The 19282-nt window shown below is 39.2% G+C and overlaps 1 protein-coding gene across 5 annotated transcripts in view; it reads left to right on the top strand.

Moving 5' to 3' along the window:
* The window catches only part of SLC12A1 (solute carrier family 12 member 1), a 103713-nt gene that overhangs the window by 19892 nt on the left and 64539 nt on the right, over positions 1-19282 (top strand). For 2 of the 5 annotated variants that reach the window (XM_045059362.1, XM_045059365.1), the window contains exons 5-9: positions 403-498; positions 3687-3826; positions 4879-4989; positions 6913-7024; positions 9000-9127. In XM_045059362.1, coding sequence (XP_044915297.1) covers positions 403-498; positions 3687-3826; positions 4879-4989; positions 6913-7024; positions 9000-9127 — 587 coding nt within the window. Of the gene's footprint in view, positions 1-402; positions 499-1033; positions 1130-1630; positions 1727-3686; positions 3827-4878; positions 4990-6912; positions 7025-8999; positions 9128-19282 lie in introns of all 5 variants that reach the window. The other 3 variants (XM_003987165.3, XM_045059363.1, XM_045059366.1) reach the window with 3 other exon arrangements.

The raw sequence follows: 19282 nt of genomic DNA, 5'->3' as shown, positions 1-19282 counted from the left end.
CCACTCCTACACAACCAAACGAACATAAAAAGAGAGTTATCTGGAAGGGTGAACATTTCCTGTCTAGTTATAAAGGCAGCTTGGAATCATATTGACCAATTATTATGTTTACAGGTGTCTAGAACTGCACAAAAAATGGGGTTCCCACTACATTTTGACCAGCCATTGTTGTTCATTTGCGGGCAATTCTCACTGCACATTTTAGCTCTTCGGTTTCTAGGCTCTGTGCTACTACAGGCAGAAAACTTCAAAGCTGAGCACTTACTCTGGTGATTTCCAGGCCAACTTGTTAATTCAGATGTGGTTCTTTGTTGATTACCCTCCATTTGCTGGCTTTTATGTGAACGATCTGATGGATTGTTACACTGTTTAATTGCCTTTATTTTTCCTCTCCCAACTGAGGTCTTGGTGTGATTATCATCGGCTTAGCCGTGACAGTGACTGGTATCACTGGTTTATCCACCTCTGCTATTGCCACAAATGGATATGTCAGAGGAGGTAATTAAACTTGTGACCCGCACGATCATTTGTAAGGTAAAGGCAACAAAGACTCAGATAGTTCACCACTGACCTTTCTGGAGTGTTTTCAAAGGTAATCCAAGTTGGCTTCTTTTTTTTTCTCCTTCAGGCAAGAGAGATGCGAGAAAAATGAGGAAGGATTTAACCTTTGTCAAACCCCCAACTTTCTCATTCAGGTTCCTCTCAAGCAAGAGAGAAGGTCAGATGTCATGTTTTCTCTTTTCACAGCCAGGGTAGTTTCTCTCCCAGGACACCAGCAGAAGTCAACTTTTCCTTTTCAGGGCCGCATTTCAGATTGTGTTTACTTTTGGAAACCATCCTCCATCGTAATGAGCAGGCCGCCGACTTGATCTTTATGCCAGGCCAACCAGGTTCTCCTGAGCACAAAGGAACTCCACCGGGGCCCAGGCATGGACAGGAAAACTTAAATTCAAGGCAGTGTATAGTTTGCAACAACAGGGAATCCAAGTCAGAAAAGTAAAATGTAATATCTTCTATCTCTCATTGCTAACAGGTCTTGGAGTTCTCATAATTCTTCTTTCCACCATGGTAACTTCTATTACTGGGTTGTCAACTTCTGCAATAGCAACTAACGGGTTTGTTCGTGGAGGTAACATTTCTAAGATATCTAATGCCCTCATCACTTGCTACGGGTAGGCAAAATTTTTATATACTCCTTTCTGACTGGAACAAGCAAGTAGCCCAATGCTCTTGATGCCTGGTGGACTATACAAGTGACCTGGATGCAGAAGGAAACATAAGGTACTATGAGTGCAGTCCTGGTCTACGCTGGTCAGCGGTGGGATCGTCTCTAACGGATCTCTCTGGCGCATTGCAGCTCATGGTTTCCAGATGCTCAGAATTCTGTAGGTGAATGTTTTATTTTCCAGGCAAGGCTGCATACCTCTTGCCGGTGTCTCTTGGGAAAGGATTCCTGGATGTGGCTTTAATTTAAAGTTTAGTACATTTCAGGTGCTTCCTAGATCTTCATGGAATGGGATCTTTTAGAACATTTCAGGTTTTTCATGGGGAGACTGATCCTTCTTTGACAATTCAGACTGCTGCCTCTGGACGTGCTGGAGCCAAACACATTTCTTGGGGGATTTTGCAGGTCTTGGAGTCATCATCATTGGCCTGAGTGTGGTAGTGACGACACTCACAGGTATTTCTATGTCTGCCATTTGCACAAATGGAGTAGTAAGAGGAGGTAAGCCAATTCATTTGCTTATGACGACAAGCTTTGGTTACAGAGTAATGTCCAGAGTCGGTTTAATGCTGGAAGTAAAATCTGCATCTAAATAATTAGTCCCCAAAGCCTTAAAACAAAGTGAGCTAACCCAAACTTGAACATCAAGGCAAAATTCTCTCAACTAAAATTAAGAGACCGCTAGATGTTTTCTTTGACCTATTTCCTGTGATTAAACACGTTTACAGAGAGTGACCAGGTGTCTAGAAAGAAGGCATAGATAATTACAGTAAAATACATGGTTGCTTTGTACCTTGGATGAGCCCTGCTGGCTCTCTGCCAGGCCCACTCAGCACCCCGGCTGACACTTCCCGCTTAGTTAGCCCTCAGATTTCACCCCAATGCTATACTTCTAGGGGCTAACAGGCCTGAAAACATCCTTAAGAAGAAAATAGAAACCAACAAACATAACAAAGAGTTACTTTTAAATCATCCAGGAATATGCAAGCTAAGGCAGAAAATGAAGAGGGTGAGGTTTATCATTGCTGTTCTAATTCCTGCCTTCCCCCTCCCATTCTGTTTGACACCTGGGGCCTCAGCTTGGGTAGCTTATCTAGGTGCCCCTTCCCAGGGCCTTCTAAGAGCCTCCTCCTCTGACAAATACACCTGCTCTCAGAGCTTCCCCTGCTAGTCTCTCACTTTGACCAAGCCTAAATGACTGGCTAGCTAATTTATCTAATGTAATCTGGACAAAGGAAATAATGGCAGTTTGCTCCACCCAGATAATTGGTTACATTTTTGAAGAGAGCTTTGACCCTTTAACCCAAAGGAGTTACTACAGTGGAGGAAATTCCTTTTCCGTAACAGATAGTTGTGTTTTGTTTTGAGATATGTTTGTTCGGTGTCATTCCCTTACCAATTCTATCCACTCTAAGACTAGCTCACTGTAGAAAGCCATTAATTTACTATGGTTCGTGATAACACCTAGCTATCTAGGCCTCTCAATACCTCGTCTTTTTTACCTGCTCTCAGTACACTCTAGAAGCTAACCAGTCCAGCTCAGGCTTCCCTGTGCACATAGGTACATGACCATATATAGAACTACCTTATTCAAGGTCCAGAGGAGAAACAGTTGTTCCAAACCCTCTCTTTCTTCCCATTGGCCACCCATACACATGTGGGTATTTGGCAATAATCATGCCTTCTTGAGCTAAAAGCGTAGAGAACCAATTCTGATTTATAGAGTAGATAATACATAGCACTCTACAAATACTTTTTTTATGCAGCAAATATATACCAGAAAATTATACCAGAAAGGAAGTTAGAATAGCAATGATATACATCTCCTACATCATTTTCTGCCTAGGGCTGCCTGTTCCTGGACATTCCAAATACAAAGTTTTTTTCACTGGTTACATCATTGATTTGAACTCACCAATGAATTAAAAAAAAATTTTTATTACATTTATTTATCTTTGAGAGACAGAGAGAGATAGAGCATGAGCAGGGGAGGGGCAGAGAGAGAGAGGGAGACACAGAATCCGAAGCAGGCTCCAGGCCCTGAGCTGTCAGCACAGAGCCCAATGCAGGGCTTGAACTCACAAACCGTGAGATCATGACCTGAGCCAAAGTCGGATGCTTAACCAACTGAGCCGCCTAGGCACCCCAAACCAATGAATTTTTTTTAAAGGCAAAGCATTTTGTTTTGGTAAAGTTTGCTGTATTATTTGTAAACTTTGTATACAATTAGGTTTCGATAAATCAGAATTTACTAAGTAAGGATAGTTCTACTAAATTCTATTACAGTTCTCAGAGTACAAGAAAAGGCTAAGTTATTCATTAAAGTGATACAAGATTCCTAAAATTATTAGGAAGTTACAATATTTTCATTAGAATAAAAATTATTCAAAATTATTTGGTCATATAAACTAAATCCCTTAGCAGTTCCTCAAAGTAAAACATGTTCATTTTTTTGTTTTAGGTGGGGCCTACTATCTTATTTCCAGAAGCTTAGGGCCCGAGTTCGGTGGGTCTATAGGCTTGATCTTTGCTTTTGCCAATGCAGTGGCTGTTGCTATGTATGTGGTGGGATTTGCTGAAACAGTGGTAGATCTTCTTAAGGTAATTAAAAGTTTTTCTTTTTTTCAGCCAAGTAAGATAATTCATTTCAATTTGCCTTTTCAGGGCACTAGGGTTATCGCCATGGCAAGATGAGAGGAAATACATTTATTCTGTAGAATGTGGAAGTTGGATATAGTGGAAGGAGCTCTGGGCTTGGCATCAGAACTGGCTTGGAATGCTGACTCTCAGATTTATCAGCTGAGAGGATTCTGGGCCAGTCCCTCTATTGTTCTGAACCCTTTTTCTCAAATCTGTCATATGAGCTAATAATACTGTTCTATGTATTTAATAGAAATGCAGTACAGAACAAATGGAATACTGTGTAAAATATGAAACAAAAGATAAATGATGAACATTATTTTCAGTATCAATATTACTATTATGGTTATAGATTTCCAAAAGGGAAAGAAAGTTCAAACATTCGAATAACTCACTGCAGGAAATTAAGCATTTCCTAGTTTAGGTGCTCCATCTAGACAGTATGTATGTGACCATGTTAATTAGCTGGTATGTGAACTAACTTCTAGTCCTCCTTTTTTGGAAGTAATAGCATTCACTGAATCCAATTAATAGCAGGACCTTTATTTGAAAATTAAATGAATAAATGAGTGAATTATATAGTTCATAAGGTACATGATCTTCAAGACATACATTATCTGGTTTCTGTAGTTTAATTGAATGACACTTATTTTCCGATATTCACGTTGGAAACCACTCATTTTTATTTCTCTAAGATTCCCCTTGACACACAAAAATAACTAGTCATTCTTCTGAAAGAAAACATTGTATTTATAAGGGCACATATTTACCTTAGTGCTACAATAGCTTTAAAATCTGTGAGTAGAATGACCATCTAGAACTTCCAAACTTGGCTAACAATGGCCTATTATTATAGGACAAAATAATGTTCATCTCAGATTTAGGAGCACTTCATTTTTCTATTATCCTATAGGGCCCCAGACATGAGTGCACAGTGTCTCTTCTATAATAAGACATACAGGCCAAAAAAGCTCCATCTCTAACCATTTTAATGATTTCTGTTGTTGTTCCAGGAGAGCAATTCAATGATGGTGGATCCAACCAATGACATCCGGATAATAGGCTCCATCACAGTGGTGATTCTTTTAGGAATTTCAGTAGCTGGAATGGAATGGGAAGCAAAGGTGATTTTCTCAAAATGGTGCTATCACCCACTGCTGCTCAGGTCTTGGCCAAATTGCAGGAATAGAACAAACCCTGTATTCTAAAAGAATTGCTATTATTACTTGCTATGGCAAAAGTTGTGGGTTAGCAATGGGAAGAGCACCAAGCCCTCAGAGCACGAGGTCCAGGCAGTCACGACTCAGCTCATGTGTCACCTGATTGGGCTGGGCTTTGTTCTTTATGCTGTCACCATGTGACATACACACCAACATTGCTGCCATTTTCACACACTGACCCCTTATGATCATAGCAGTGGTACATGCTGGAAACTGGGTCTCCTAGTCACACCCCTGGTATCCCATTTCAAGCTGGCTATGGTGCTGAAGCCCAAAGGAAATGGCAAGTGCAATGGGAGAAGGTAATAGAGGCAGGAACTATCATTCTCCCAGGAGACACAGTAGTACAGGAGCAAATTTGGTGGCATCATAAGGCCCTGGAACTAGAGAATATCTGGATTTAACTAATAGTAATACAGTTAGTAAATTTCTGCATGTCAGGAGCATGTATTTTTCCTGATTTATAACGCTACAGTGACTGGTATAATTGCAACTGGTCGTAAGTGCCTGGAGATGCAGTGCTTAGACCTCAAGAGGTCACCAGAGATACAAAGGGGGCCAAAGTCACCCACCTACATAAGGCAATGGGAAACATTCCCATATGGCATTTATTTGTGGATTATACATTCACACATCAAACAAAAATTAATTAAGTGTTTATTATGTGCTGGGCTTATTATATGCTGGGCATTTTGCTAGGCTAGGATATTCTGTTGTGACCAAAACAGGCACAATCCTGGCCCTAGTTGAGCGTATGGTCTGTGGGAATAGGAGTAATGATCAGGTAGATAAACGAGTAAATATAGAAAGGTAAGTTGTGAAAGTGCTATAAAGGAACTGAACAGGGCACTGAGATACAAAATAAGAGGAATCTACTTACAATGACTTTATTCCCTCAGGGACGCAATGTGGTTTCATGGCAGTAGAGGGTAGATTTAAAGTGCTAGCTCTGTTGTCAGAGCACCTGAATTTGAACTTGGTTTACATCTGTGTGACTTTTAGAAAGTTGCCTAAATTCTCTGTGCCTCAGTTTCTTTATCTTTAAAATGATGATAATAAGGTTGCCTACTTCATACAGTTATTGGTGGTATTTATCTGAAAGAATACTGGTAAAATTAAATCTGTCTCTGTTGTTGTAAGCCCTCAGTGAATGATAGCTGTTATTATTTAGATTCAGTGGTCAATAAAGTCCTCTCTGAAGAGGTAACTAAGACTTCGAGGATGAGAAGAAGGAAATAGTTATGCAAAGAGTTCCCTGCAGAGGGAGGAGCATATGGGAATGCCAAGCCAAAAGACTCTTGAAATGTCAGCAGAAGGAGAGGGGGGGATAAAGAAAGACAATTTGATTGGTCAACCTTGCAACCTGCTTGTGCTGAGCACAAACTGGTGGCCCAACATCAGATGCATGAGGCATCACAGGAGCTCTATGAATCATCATGTTCTCATACTCCTGTTGCATTTAGCACTGGGAAAGGGAAGAAAGAATCCATAGGCAGTCTGTCTAGAAAAGAAATAAGCTCTATCAGCGATAAAACTTTGGACTCCATTTATGTTCCTGAGGACACTGCAGCAAGTTACCACCTAGTACTTGGAATATTTTTGAAATGTCACCTTCAAGTGCACAAGCAGATGTGCCCACTGAAAATGTTAACAGCTACACTCAGGTCAGACATAGTGTACCCTACAAGGATACACTATTGCCTATTGGATAGTAGTTTTAATCAGAATAACCAGGTAGAATCTTTCTTCAGTGGACATTACTTTTACAATTAGGTGAAGAGTTGTTAAATGAATCTAAGTTGGCCTCCTTTTTCTTTGTCATTCCAGGCTCAAGTGATACTTCTGGTCATTCTTCTCATTGCTATTGCAAACTTCTTTATTGGAACCGTCATTCCATCCAACAATGAGAAGAAGTCCAGAGGTTTCTTTAACTACCAAGGTACGTGTGACAAATTAGTTGCTTTGCAATCAGTGGTTCTCCCTGTCCACCTCCATCACCATCCCTGTGTCCCCCACTTCAGCCATTAGAATCCCAGTGCAATCCAGGGAAGAGCCTGTGCAATCCCAGTGCAATCCCAGCCAGTGCAATCCAGGGAAGAGCTTGGGGTTGGTTTCAGGAAATCCACAGTGAGTCTCAACTCTGCTACTTCGCAGCCAGACCAGTCACCTAACATGTTTGGGTCTCAAATTTCCCTGACCAAGAGTGGGTGATAACAATAACTTCCTGAAGAGATTTTTGAGAAGTAAATAAGGTAGTGGATGCAAAAGTTCCTTGAAAACCTTCAAGTGTAGGACAAATTGTTGTTGCTATCAAATAGTAGAAGTAGAGTTGTATAAGCAAGGAAAGAGAACATAGGTCAGGCAATTTGCTCAACCATTGAGAGTACTAAAGTCCAACATAGTCCTTTTCCTGCTAGACTTAAAAAATATATATTTTATTGTGTTTAAAATTTTTTTAATGTTTATTTTTGAGAGAGAGAGAGAGAGAGAGAGAGAGAGAGAGAGAGAGAGAGAGAGGCAGAGCACAAGTGGGGCAGGGGCAGAGAGCGACGGAGAGAGAATCCAAAGCAGGCTCTGGGCACTGAGTTGTCAGCACAGAGCCCAATGCAGGGCTTGTCCTCAGAGACTGTGAGATCATGGCCTGAGCCAATGTCAGACGCCCGACGGACTGAGCCACCCAGGTGCCTCATAAGATTTTATTTTCAAGTAATCTCTATGCCCAACATGGGGCTTGTACTCACAACCCTGAGATCAAGAGTCGCTTGTTCCATGGACGGAACCACCTAGGTGCCCCCTTCTAAACTTCTTTGTACCTTGCTTATCTCTAGGATTATCTAGTGTTATCTAGTTAAGCATCACTGTCAGGTTTTCAAGCATAAAAGATTGTAGGAGCTGGTGTATCATCCTGAGGGAATCATACTGAGCATGAAATTCTACTCCACCTATGTACACCTTCCTAGCTGTCCATTCTAGCTTACTCAAGAATCCACTGCTGAGATTTAAAAAAATATTTCTCTTCATTATTTATTATTAGTATTTGTTTCCTTTAGGTATCCCATCACCCCTTTCTACCTGTTTCTTTTTCTTTGTAAAGTTTGTCTTCTTTGCTTTGTATGTTAATGTCCTTTTTCCTTTCTATCCCTTTCCCTCCTTCTAGCTCCTGCTATATATTTTCTGAGTCCTTCTAGCTCCTGCTGCATTGTTTCTGATGACTCAAATTCTCTTTCCTTGTTTTTGCATCAGGCCAGATTCTTTTGTTTGCATTTTTCTCCCTTCCTTTTTCTGTTTTTCTTCTGCATTGTTTGCTTCTAATTTAAATAATTTGCTAAGACCTCATGGAATAGTACTGTTTTATGACCAAGGCTCTTCACTATATTAAACTTCTGTATATGAGAATTTGCTATAAGAATTTAAGATCTAATATCTGGGAGCAGGGAATGGGGAGGGTAAACATAAGTAGAAAAATCATAAGATAGTTTCACCCACAGGGCTTTCCTACAATTAAAAAAAAGCATAGAAAATCTGTGTGTTGATTAGAGTATTTATGCATGGAAGAAAGTAGCTGTGTGTGTATAGGGCAGTACACATGTGTGGTATATTTGCAGATATGCCAGTATAGCCATGAGAAACATTCTCCATTTCCCCCTTTTTCAATCTAGAAAGATTCAAAAAGTCAGGAGGCCTGGGTCTCTGTTGGCACAAAAGTTTTTCAGAGCTGTTCTAGAAATCTACAACCTTGACTCTCGGCAAACATGAGTATGAGGTTTGTCAGGAGTACGCCAATCTCTTCAAGTTCCTTCCATTTAAAATATAGGGAAACATTTACACAAGACATTGATAGAAACTAAAGGAAACCAATCTCATACTCTGTAAAGAAAGTCTACATGATAATTTTCTCTTTACTTGTGTTACAGCATCAATATTTGCTGAAAACTTTGGGCCAAGCTTCACAAAAGGTGAAGGCTTCTTCTCTGTCTTTGCCATTTTTTTCCCCGCAGCTACTGGGATTCTTGCTGGTGCCAATATCTCAGGAGATTTGGAGGTATGTTGTTTCCTCTGCTTTTGTGGTCCTGGGAAGTGGTGGTGACATAGGTGAACAGCATGAGCTATAGAGGTCAACAGTGACCATAGTTCTCTACAAATTTTAAAACTAAAATTTCTGTATGAGTCCCAGTTACTTAAAACTTCTCTCTTTTAATGCCAACATTTAATGCCAGACCATCCTATTTCAGATATTCCTTCCAAAACTCTTATTCAGTGACATTAGAAGGATAGAGTATATTGATAGTATATAACATTTCCAAGAAAATGAATATAGCTCAGTGAAAAAAAATCAGAACCCGCCTTTCTCTTTTAAACACATAATGAACAAGAACACATAACATTTGGGGGGAAAAAACCCACCCCCACCCCCACCAAATCACTTTATTAGTGAATATTTATTTATTGAATTCAGATATATATATATCTGAATATATATACACATATGAATATACATATACATATACATATGAATATACACATGAATATATATACATATATTCATTCAATCAGTATTTATTTAGCACTCCATTCATAGTATTTTATGTCAAGTACCATAAAGAGCATTATGTTAGATTATTGGTTTGCATGTTTTATAAAATACTGATAGCAGTGACCTAAACAAGAAAGAAGTTTATTTTTCTACTGGATAAAAATCTTAGCTCATAGGTCCTTCTCCAAAAAGGTAGCTCAGAATCCCAGATGACCTCTCTTGTTTTAACATTCCTTTGGGGTTGGTTTGCCCTCACCGGCAATGTCCAAGATGACTGGTCACTTTCAAGATCATGTTCCAGCCCATAAGAAGAGGATTAAGGAAGTAGAGGGCAAGAAATCCTGGCCCTTGCATGTATTACTTCTGCGGACATTCCATTGGCCAGAATTTAGTCTCTATGACCTTACCTAGTTGCAAAGAAGGCTAGAAAATGTAGTCTCTAGCTGGGCAGCCATGTACTTTGAATTTTAGGGAGTTCTAGTATTAAAAGGAGGAAGATAAGAATGGATGTTAGGGGATAGTAAATGGTCTCTACCATTAACAAAAAAGAAGACACAGGTTTTAACTCATACATTTATAATCAACTTTGGAAGACAAGAAATATTTGCAAGAGCTGTCAAGAGATATGTACAAATGAAAACCACATGTACTGTCTAAATAAATTGTGAAATAAACATGGTAAACAAATAATTGTTAAGTCTGGGATGATTTCCTTAAGGGTGTAACTTTTCAGGGTGAACTTAGAGCAAAAGCTAAATAGTGACTGTTGGTGAGAAAATGTACAGATATTCCAGGTAGAGAAGAAAAAGGACAGTCGTCCCTCACAGTTTAACTGGAGAAGCCCTGATGAGGCTGGATGACAGAGTGCAAAAGGAAATAGCTGTTGGTGGGACCTAAGCAAGAGGTGCTTAATTCTGTCAGAGTGGGGACCTTACCTTTGGTTATATTCATTGCTGCATCCTCAGAGCTAGTAAGGTTTCAATACATATTTGTTGAGTGAATGAATAGAGCATTTAGATTTGTCATATTAGGGACCACAGTGTCATGGTCAATTCTTGAGCTGAGATATGGCATAAAATAAATTAGGCAGAGGCTCAGAAAATTAAGTAACTTGTTCAAAATGATTCAAATAGTAAGTATGTCTGCTTAATGAAATTTAGCTGTGGATGTTGAGCTTCCAGTTTCTCAGATTTAGAAAAGTATCAGAGGTCACTAATGTAAAATTCTGCAGACTATAAGCACATATGTTTTTTTAAGTTTATTTATTTTGAGAGAAAGAGAGAACACAAGCAGGGGAAGGGCAGAGAGAGAGGGAGAGAGAGAATCCCCCACTTTTGGTGCAGAGCCCAAGTCAGGCATTGAACTTGCGAACTGGGAAATCATAACCTGAGCCAAAATCAAGAGTTGGGTGCTTAACCATTGTGCCACCCAGGCAACCCTGTAAGCACACATTTTTTATTTATTTTTTAAAAATTTACATCCAAGGTAGTTAGCATATAGTGCAACAATGATTTCAGGAGTAGATTCCTTAATGCCCCTTACCCATTTAGCCCATGCCCTCTCCCAAAACCCCTCCAGTAACCCTTTGTTTGTTCTCTATATTTCAGAGTCTCTTATGTTTTGTCCCCGACCTGTTTTTATATTATTTTTGCTTCCTTTATCCTATGTTCATCTGTTTTTGCATCTTAAAGTCCTCATACGAGTGAAGTCATATGATATTTGTCTTTCTCCAACTAATTTCACTTAGCATAATACCCTCTAGTGCCATCCACGTAGTTGCAAATGGCAAGATTTCATTCTTTTTGATTGCTGAGTAATACTCTATTGTGTGTGTATGTATGTGTGTGTATATATATATATACCACATCTTCTTTATCCATTCATCCATTGATGGACATTTGGGCTCTTTCCACACTTTAGCTATTGTTGACAGTGCTGCTATAAACATTGGATTGCATATGCCCCTTCGAAACAGCATACCTGTATCCCTTGGATAAATACCTATTTGCTGGGTCATAGGGTAGTTCTATTTTTAATTTTTTTTCAATATATGAAATTTATTGTCAAATTGGTTTCCATACAACACCCAGTGCTCATCCCAAAAGGTGCCCTCCTCAATACCCATCCCCCACACTCCCCGCCCTCCCACCCCCCATCAACCCTCAGTTTGTTCTCAGTTTTTAAGAGTCTCTTATGCTTTGGCTCTCTCCCACTCTAACCTCTTTTTTTTTCCTTCCCCTCCCCCATGAGTTTCTGTTAAGTTTCTCAGGATCCACATAAGAGTGAAAACATATGGTATCTATCTTTCTCTGTATGGCTTATTTCACTTAGCATAACACTCTCCAGTTCCAACCACGTTGCTACGAAGGGCCATATTTCATTCTTTCTCATTGCCACGTAGTACTCCATTGTGTATATAAACCAGAATTTATTTATCCATTCATAGGTTGATGGAAATTTAGGCTCTTTCCATAATTTGGCTATTGTTGAGAGTGCTGCTATAAACATTGGGGTACAAGTGCCCCTGTGCATCAGTACTCCTATATCCCTTAGGCAAATTCCTAGCAGTGTTACTGCTGGGTCATAGGGTAAGTCTATTTTTTATTTTTTGAGGAACCTCCATATTGTTTGCCAGAGTGGCTGTACCAGTTTTCATTTCCACCAGCAGTGCAAAAGAGATCCTCTTTCTGCCAACATCTGTTGTTGCCTCAGTTGTTAATGTTAGCCATTCTGACAGGTGTGAGGTGGTATCTCATTGTGGTTTTGATTTGTATTTCCTGATGATGAGTGATGTTTAGCATTTTTTTCATGTGTCGTTTGGCCATCTGATGTCTTTGGAGAAGTGTCTGTTCATGTCTTTTGCCTATTTCTTCCCTGGATTATTTGTTTTTTGGGTGTTGAGTTTAATAAATTCTCTACAGATTTTGGATACTAATCTATCTTTATCTGATTCATCATTTGCAAATATCTCCTCCCATTCCGCCTGTTGCCTTTTAGTTTTGCTGATTGTATCCTTCATTGCACAGAAGCTTTTTATTTTGATGAGGTCAAAATAGTGAACTATCAATAGTTCATTTTTGCTTTTGTTTCCCTTGCTTCTGGAGAAGCGTTGAGTATGAAGTTGCCGCGACCAGGTCAAAGAGGTTTTTGCCTGCTTTCTCCTCGAAGATTTTGATGGTTTCCTGTCTTCTGTTTAGGTCTTTCATCCATTTTGAGTTTATTTTTGTGTGTGGTGTAAGAAAGTGGTCCAGGTTCATTTTTCTGCATGTCGCTGTCCAGTTTTCCCAGCATCACTTGCTGAAGGGACTGCCTTTATTCCATTGGATATTCTTTCCTGCTTTGTCAAAGATGAGTTGACCATACATTTGTGGGTCCATTACTGGGTTCCCTATTCTGTTCCATTGATCTGAGTGTCTGTTCTTGTGCCAGTATGTACTGGCTGTCTTGATGATTACAGCTTTGTAGTATAGGTTGAAGTCCGGGATTGTGATGCCTCCAGGTTTGGTTTTCTTTTTCAAGATTGCTGTGGCAATCTTGGGGTCTTTTCTGGTTCCATACAAATTTTAGGATTGTTTGTTCTAACTCTATGAAGAATGCTGGTGTTATTTTGATAGGGATTGCATTGAATATGTGGATTGCTTTAGGTAGTATTGACATATTAACAATATTTGTTATTCCTATCCAGGAGCATGGAATCTTTTTCCATTTTTCTGTGTCTTCTTCACTTTCTTTCATAATCTTTCTATAGTTTGCAGTGTATAAGTTTTTCACCCCTTTGGTTAGATTTATTCCTAGGTATTTTATGGGTTTTGGTGCAATTGTAAATGGGATCGACTCCTCGATTTCTCTTTCTGTTGCTTCATTGTTGGTGTATAGGAATTTTAACTGATTTCTGTGCATTGACTCTACATCCTTCAAATTGCTGAATTCCTGGATCAGTTCTCACAATTCTATGGTGGCATCTTTAAGGTTTTCCATATAGAGTATCATGTCGTCTGTGAAGAGTGAAAGTTTGTCCTCCTCCTGGCCAATTTGGATGCCTTTTATTTCTTTGCATTGTCTGATTGTTGAGACTAAAACTTCCAATCCTATGTTGAATAACAGTGGTGAGAGTGGACATCCCTGTCTTGTTGCTGACCTTAGGGGGAAGGCTCTCAGTTTTTCCCCATTGAGAATGATATTAGCGGTGGTTCTTTCATATATGGCTTTAAAGATCTGGAGGTATGATCCTTCTATCCCTACTTTCTTGAGGGTTTTTATCAATAAAGGATGCTGTATTTTGTCAAATGCTATCTCTGCATCTGTTGAGAGGATCATGTGGTTCTTGTCCTTTCTTTTATTGATGTGATGAATCACATCAATTGTCTTGTGGATATTGAACCAGCCCTGCATCCCAGGTATGAATCCCACTTGGTTATGGTGAGTAATTTTTCTAATGTTGTTGTTGGATCTGGTTAACTGATATCTTGTTGAGGATTTTTGCATCCACGTTCATCAGGGAAATCTGTCTGTGGTTTACCTTTTTAATGGGATCTTTGTCTGGTTTTGGAATCAAGGTAATACTGGTTTCATAGAAAGAGTTTGGAAGTTTTCCTCCCATTTCTATTTTTTGGAACAGCTTCAAGAGAATAGGTGTTAACTCTTCCTTAAATGTTTGGTGGAATTCCCCTGAAAAGCCATCTGGCCCTGGGCTCTTGTTTTTTTGGCAGATTTTTGATTACTAATTTGATTTCCTTACTGGTTATGGGTCTGTTCAAATTTTCTATTTGTTTCTGTTTCAGTTTTGGTAGTGTATGTTTCTAGCAATTTGTCCATTTCTTCCAGATTGCCCATTTTATTGGCATATAATAGCTCATAATATTTTCTTATTGTTTTTATTTCTGCTGTGTTGGCTGTGATCTCTCCTCTTTCATTCTTGATTTTATTTATTTAGGTCCTTGCCTTTTTCTTTTTGATCAAACTGGCTAGTGGTTTATCAATTTTGTTAATTCTTTCAAAGAACCAGCTTCTGGTTTTATTGATCTGTTCTGCTGGTTTTTTTGGTTTCAATAGCATTAATTTCTGCTCTAATCTTTCTTATTTCCTGTCTTCTGCTGGTTTTGGGTTTTATTTGCTGTTTTTTTTCCAGCTCTTTAAGGCATAATGGTAGCTTGTGTATCTGAGATCTTTCTTCCTTCTTTGGGAAGGTCTGGATTGCTATATACTTTCCTGTTATAGCTGCGTCCCAGAGGTTTTGGGCTGGAGTGTTATAATTTTCATTGGCTTCCATGTACTTTAATTTCCTCTTTAACTTCTTGGTTAGCCCATTAATTCTTTAGTAGGATGTTCTTCAGTCTCCTAGTACTTGTGACCTTTTCAAATTTTTTCTTGTGGTTGATTTCGAGTTTCATAGCGTTGTGGTCTGAAAATATGCACAGTATGATCTTGAACTTTTTGTACTTGTTGAGGGTTGATTTGTGTCCCATTATGTGATCTATTCTGGAGAATGTTCCATGTGTCCTGGAGAAGAATGTGTATTTTGCTCCTTTAGGATGAAATGTTCTGAATGTATCTGTTAAGTCCATCTGGTCCAGTGTGTCATTCAAAGCCATTGTTTTCTTGTTGATTTTCTGTTTAGATGATCTTTCCATTGCTTTAAGTGGGGTGTTGAAGTCCTCTACTATGATGGTATTATTATCAATGTGTTTCTTTATGTTTGTGATTAACTGATTCATATATATGGATGCTTTCAAATTTGGAGCATAAATGTTTACAGTTGTTGGGTCTTCTTGGTGGATAGACCCCTTAATGATGATATAATGCTCTTCTTCATCTCATGATGCAGTCTTTATTTTAAAGTCTAGATTGTCTGATATAAGTTTGGCTACTCGGGCTTTCTTTTGACAACCATTAGCATGATAGATGGTTCTCCATCCCCTTACTTTCAATCTGAAGGTGACTTTAGGTCTAAAGTCGGTCTCTTGTAAAGAGAATATAGGTGGATTTGTTTTCTTATCCATTCTGTTACCCTGTGTCTTTTGATTGGAGCATTTAGTCATTGACGTTTCAGTAAGTACTGAAAGATACGAATTTATTGCCATCATGTCGCTTGTAGAATTGGAGTTTCTGGTGGTGTTCTCTGGTACTTTCTAGTTTTTGTTGCTCTTGGTCTTTTTGTTTTGCTTTCTTTTTGTTGTTTTTTTTTCCATCTTTTCTCCCCTCAGAGTGTCCCCCTTAAAATTTCTTGTAGGGCTGACTTAGTGGTCACGAACTTCTTTAATTTTTGTTTGGGAAACTTTTTGTCTCTCTTTCTATGTTGAATGATAGCCTTGCTAGATAAAGAATTCTTGGCTGTGTATTCTTCTGATTCAGCACACTGACTATATCCTGCCACTCCTTTCTGGCCTGCCAAGTTTCTGTGGATAGGTCTGCTGCAAACCTGATCTGTCTTCTGTTGCAGGTTAAGGACTTTTTTTCCCTTGCTGCTTTCATGATTCTTTCCTTGCCTGAGTGTTTTGTGAATTTGACTATGATATGCCTTGTTGATGGTTGGTTTTTGTTGAATCTAATGGGAGTCCTCTGTGCTTCCTGGACTTTGATGTCTGTGTCTTTCCCCACGTTAGGAAAGGTTTCTTTCATGATTTGCTCACATAACCCTTCTACCCCTTTTTCTGTCTCTTTGTCTTCTGGGACCCCTATGATTCTGATGTTGTTCCTTTTTTAATGAGTCACTGATTTCTCTAATTGTTAAATCATGCTCTTTTGCCTTAGGCTCCCTCTTTTTTTCTGCTTCAGTATTGTCCATAAGTTTGTCCTGTATATCGTTGATTTGCTGCTCTGCCTTATCCATTCTTGCCGTCGTATCATCCATTAGAGATTACAGCTCAGGTATAGCATTTTTTATTTCATCCTGACTACATTTTGCTTCTTTTATCTCCACAGAAGGGGATTCTAATCTATTTTCAAACCCAGCTAGTATTCTTATTATCATGATTCTAAATTCTGGAACAGACGTATTGCTTGTATCTGTGTGGATTAAGTCCTTGGCTGTCATTTCTTCATGCTCTTTATTTTGGGCTGAATTCCTTCATTTCATCATTTTGAAGGAAGAAAAGGAATTAAGGTAAAAAAATTAAAATAAAAAATTAAAAACAGCACACACTCACAAAATAAAATAAATGATGCTAAATCCTAGGTTTGTTTTGGTCTGGTTGATGAAAGGAGCTTGCTAGATTAGAGAAAAAGGGGACAAAAAAAATGGAAAACGTTTGAAAATTTGAAAAAAGGTATACAATGAAATAGAATAAAATGAAATGATGGAAGTAAAATAAAATTTGAAAAATTTTACAAAAATTAAATAATATAGTAGAGAAAATTAAACAAAAATATTTTTAATAAAAATTGAAAGTAAAAATAATTTTTTTCTCTTTCTATATTCAAGAAAAAGAAAAGAAATGAAAAAGAAAAGAAATAGATGGATCAGCAAACATACTAAAATATGATTGAAATTACATCATTTTCCCCTAGAAGTCAAACTATGAAGGACTTTATAGTTGTAAACTAAGCAGGTGGAGAGACTTGTGTTTCTATAGTGACGTTGGCCCAGTTGGGCAGGCTTAGTGTAATGGGTCCATTCTCCACTAGATGGCACTGCTTAGCTTACTGGGGTGGATTGTTTTGGTGCTTGTAGGAGTGTATGCACATGCGTGGGAGGGGTGAAAATGGCGTCACCCAGCTACCCAGTCTCTAGTACTGGAACTCTGTTCTCCCCACCTGTCCTTTGTCTCTGGCTTCCATCCACTCCCTGCTTTTACACTGTCCGTAACCAAACCATTAGGTTGCCAGGAGGCACTTCCCTCCTAAGTTTTATCTCAGATGTGGCTGTGTTTCCCAGCCCCTCACTTCTGAGGGACTGTGGCTTTGACCCGCTCAGATCCTCTGAGGGAGGGTCTCACCAAGCAATGGCTGGTGCTGGCCACACCCAGGAACATTCCAGGGATAGCACTGCTGCCGATGCCCAGAAACTGCAGCTGGGTGCCAGCCCGACCCAGAAAAAGCTCATGCAATCATCTAGCAGCAACGTTTCAGGGATTATGGTAAGTCACAACACACATCTGGCACCAATCTTCACCTTTAATTTCCTTGTTCCAGCACCAGCTAATGTGGTTCTTCTCTCAGGTCTTTGCCTCTACCAAATGTCCTCCAAGCAGGGGGTGTGTCCCAAGGACCCCTGGAGCTCACTCTGCTCCTGGGTTTTACCCCTTCCCACCAGAGCACCTCCAGGTATCGAACTATGGAGTTTCAGACTCTGTGCTCACCCTGTTTATAGAGTCTTAATGGAATTTAAACCCTGTCCTTTCTCCTTTCTCCCTTCTCCCTTTTTTGATTGGTCCCTTTGGCTGTTTCCACTTTTCCACTTTCTCTCTGGTTGCTTTTGGGGGGGAGGGTGATTTCCCAAACTCTCCCCATCCCAGTCTCTGTCCTCTCTCTGCAAGCAAAAACAGCTCCTTGCCCTCAGTGTGTTTTCTCTCCCCCGCAGTTCACTTCTCTGCCGGGTACCTGCTGAGTTCTGTGGTTCAGGTTGTACAGATTGTTGTGTTAATCGTCAAATCAGTTTTCTAGGTGTGCAAGATGGTTTAGTGTTGATCTGGCTGTATTTTGTGGATGGGAGACGCAAAAAAAAAAAAAAAAACTTACATGCTGTTCTGCCATCTTGGCCCCTCCCCTCATTGTGGTTTTGATTTACATTTCTCTGAGTTGAGTGATGTTGAGTGATGTTGAGCATCTTTTCATATGTCTGAAGGCCATCTCTATGTCTTCTGTCGAAAAATGTCTATTCAGATCAACTACCCATTTTAAATCAGATTTTTTTTATATTGACAGTTATTTCCTGTCCCTGAAACAGTAAGGGAAGGGTTTCAGAGGAGGGGGACATTCAATCCAAATTTCAAGGGACAGATAGGGGCTCATCTACAGAACAAAGAAGAGAGGGACATTTGGAGTAGATGGAATGGAATAGAGAAAGGCACAGAGAAAGATGCTGCTGATGAAAATTAGTTTTTATGTGTGGTACAGTATGCAAGTAAAATAGTTTTAGCAACACTTTAATAAACATATTTATAAAGGATCTGCTGTGTGTCCTGACACCTTGGGAGTAAGCAAAGAATTATAATATATCTGCAGAGGATGTCCTGTCATGATTTTCAGGGCATTTGTGGTCATAGTATTGTAAAAAGTTGCTTTCTTTCTGCATAAAAATATTTGGTGATTTTGCAATTAAGCTTAACTTTCAACACATACATGACTATATACTATTAAATAGAACTCAGAGATTCTTTAGACTACAGAAAAGGGAGTTTGTGTATTATCCCAAAACTAGCTAGAGACACTAATGAACATAGGTCAGGGAGTAATGTGTTTTAGAGAGAGCCTTCTAGCAGCTTGTAAGGATGGAATAAAGGGTAGGGGGTGATAGGTAGGGAGACTGGAGTCAGGAAGACCAGTTAAAAGATATTACAGCTCTGGACAAGAGATGGCATGAGTCTAAATTAAGACCATGGCAGGGGGAATGGATCAAAGAGGTTAGCTTTCGTTAGGGTTAGGAGAGGAAATGGAAAGAGTGTTTTCTACTATGATCTGCAGGCAGAAAACATTATACATCAAATCAAGTGCACACATATAAAT

This window comes from Felis catus, chromosome B3 (assembly GCF_018350175.1).
Source record: "Felis catus isolate Fca126 chromosome B3, F.catus_Fca126_mat1.0, whole genome shotgun sequence".
Classification (NCBI taxonomy): Eukaryota; Metazoa; Chordata; class Mammalia; order Carnivora; family Felidae; genus Felis; species Felis catus.
Note: the sequence above shows the minus strand (reverse complement) of the source record. Positions and strands in the feature narration are given on the sequence as shown.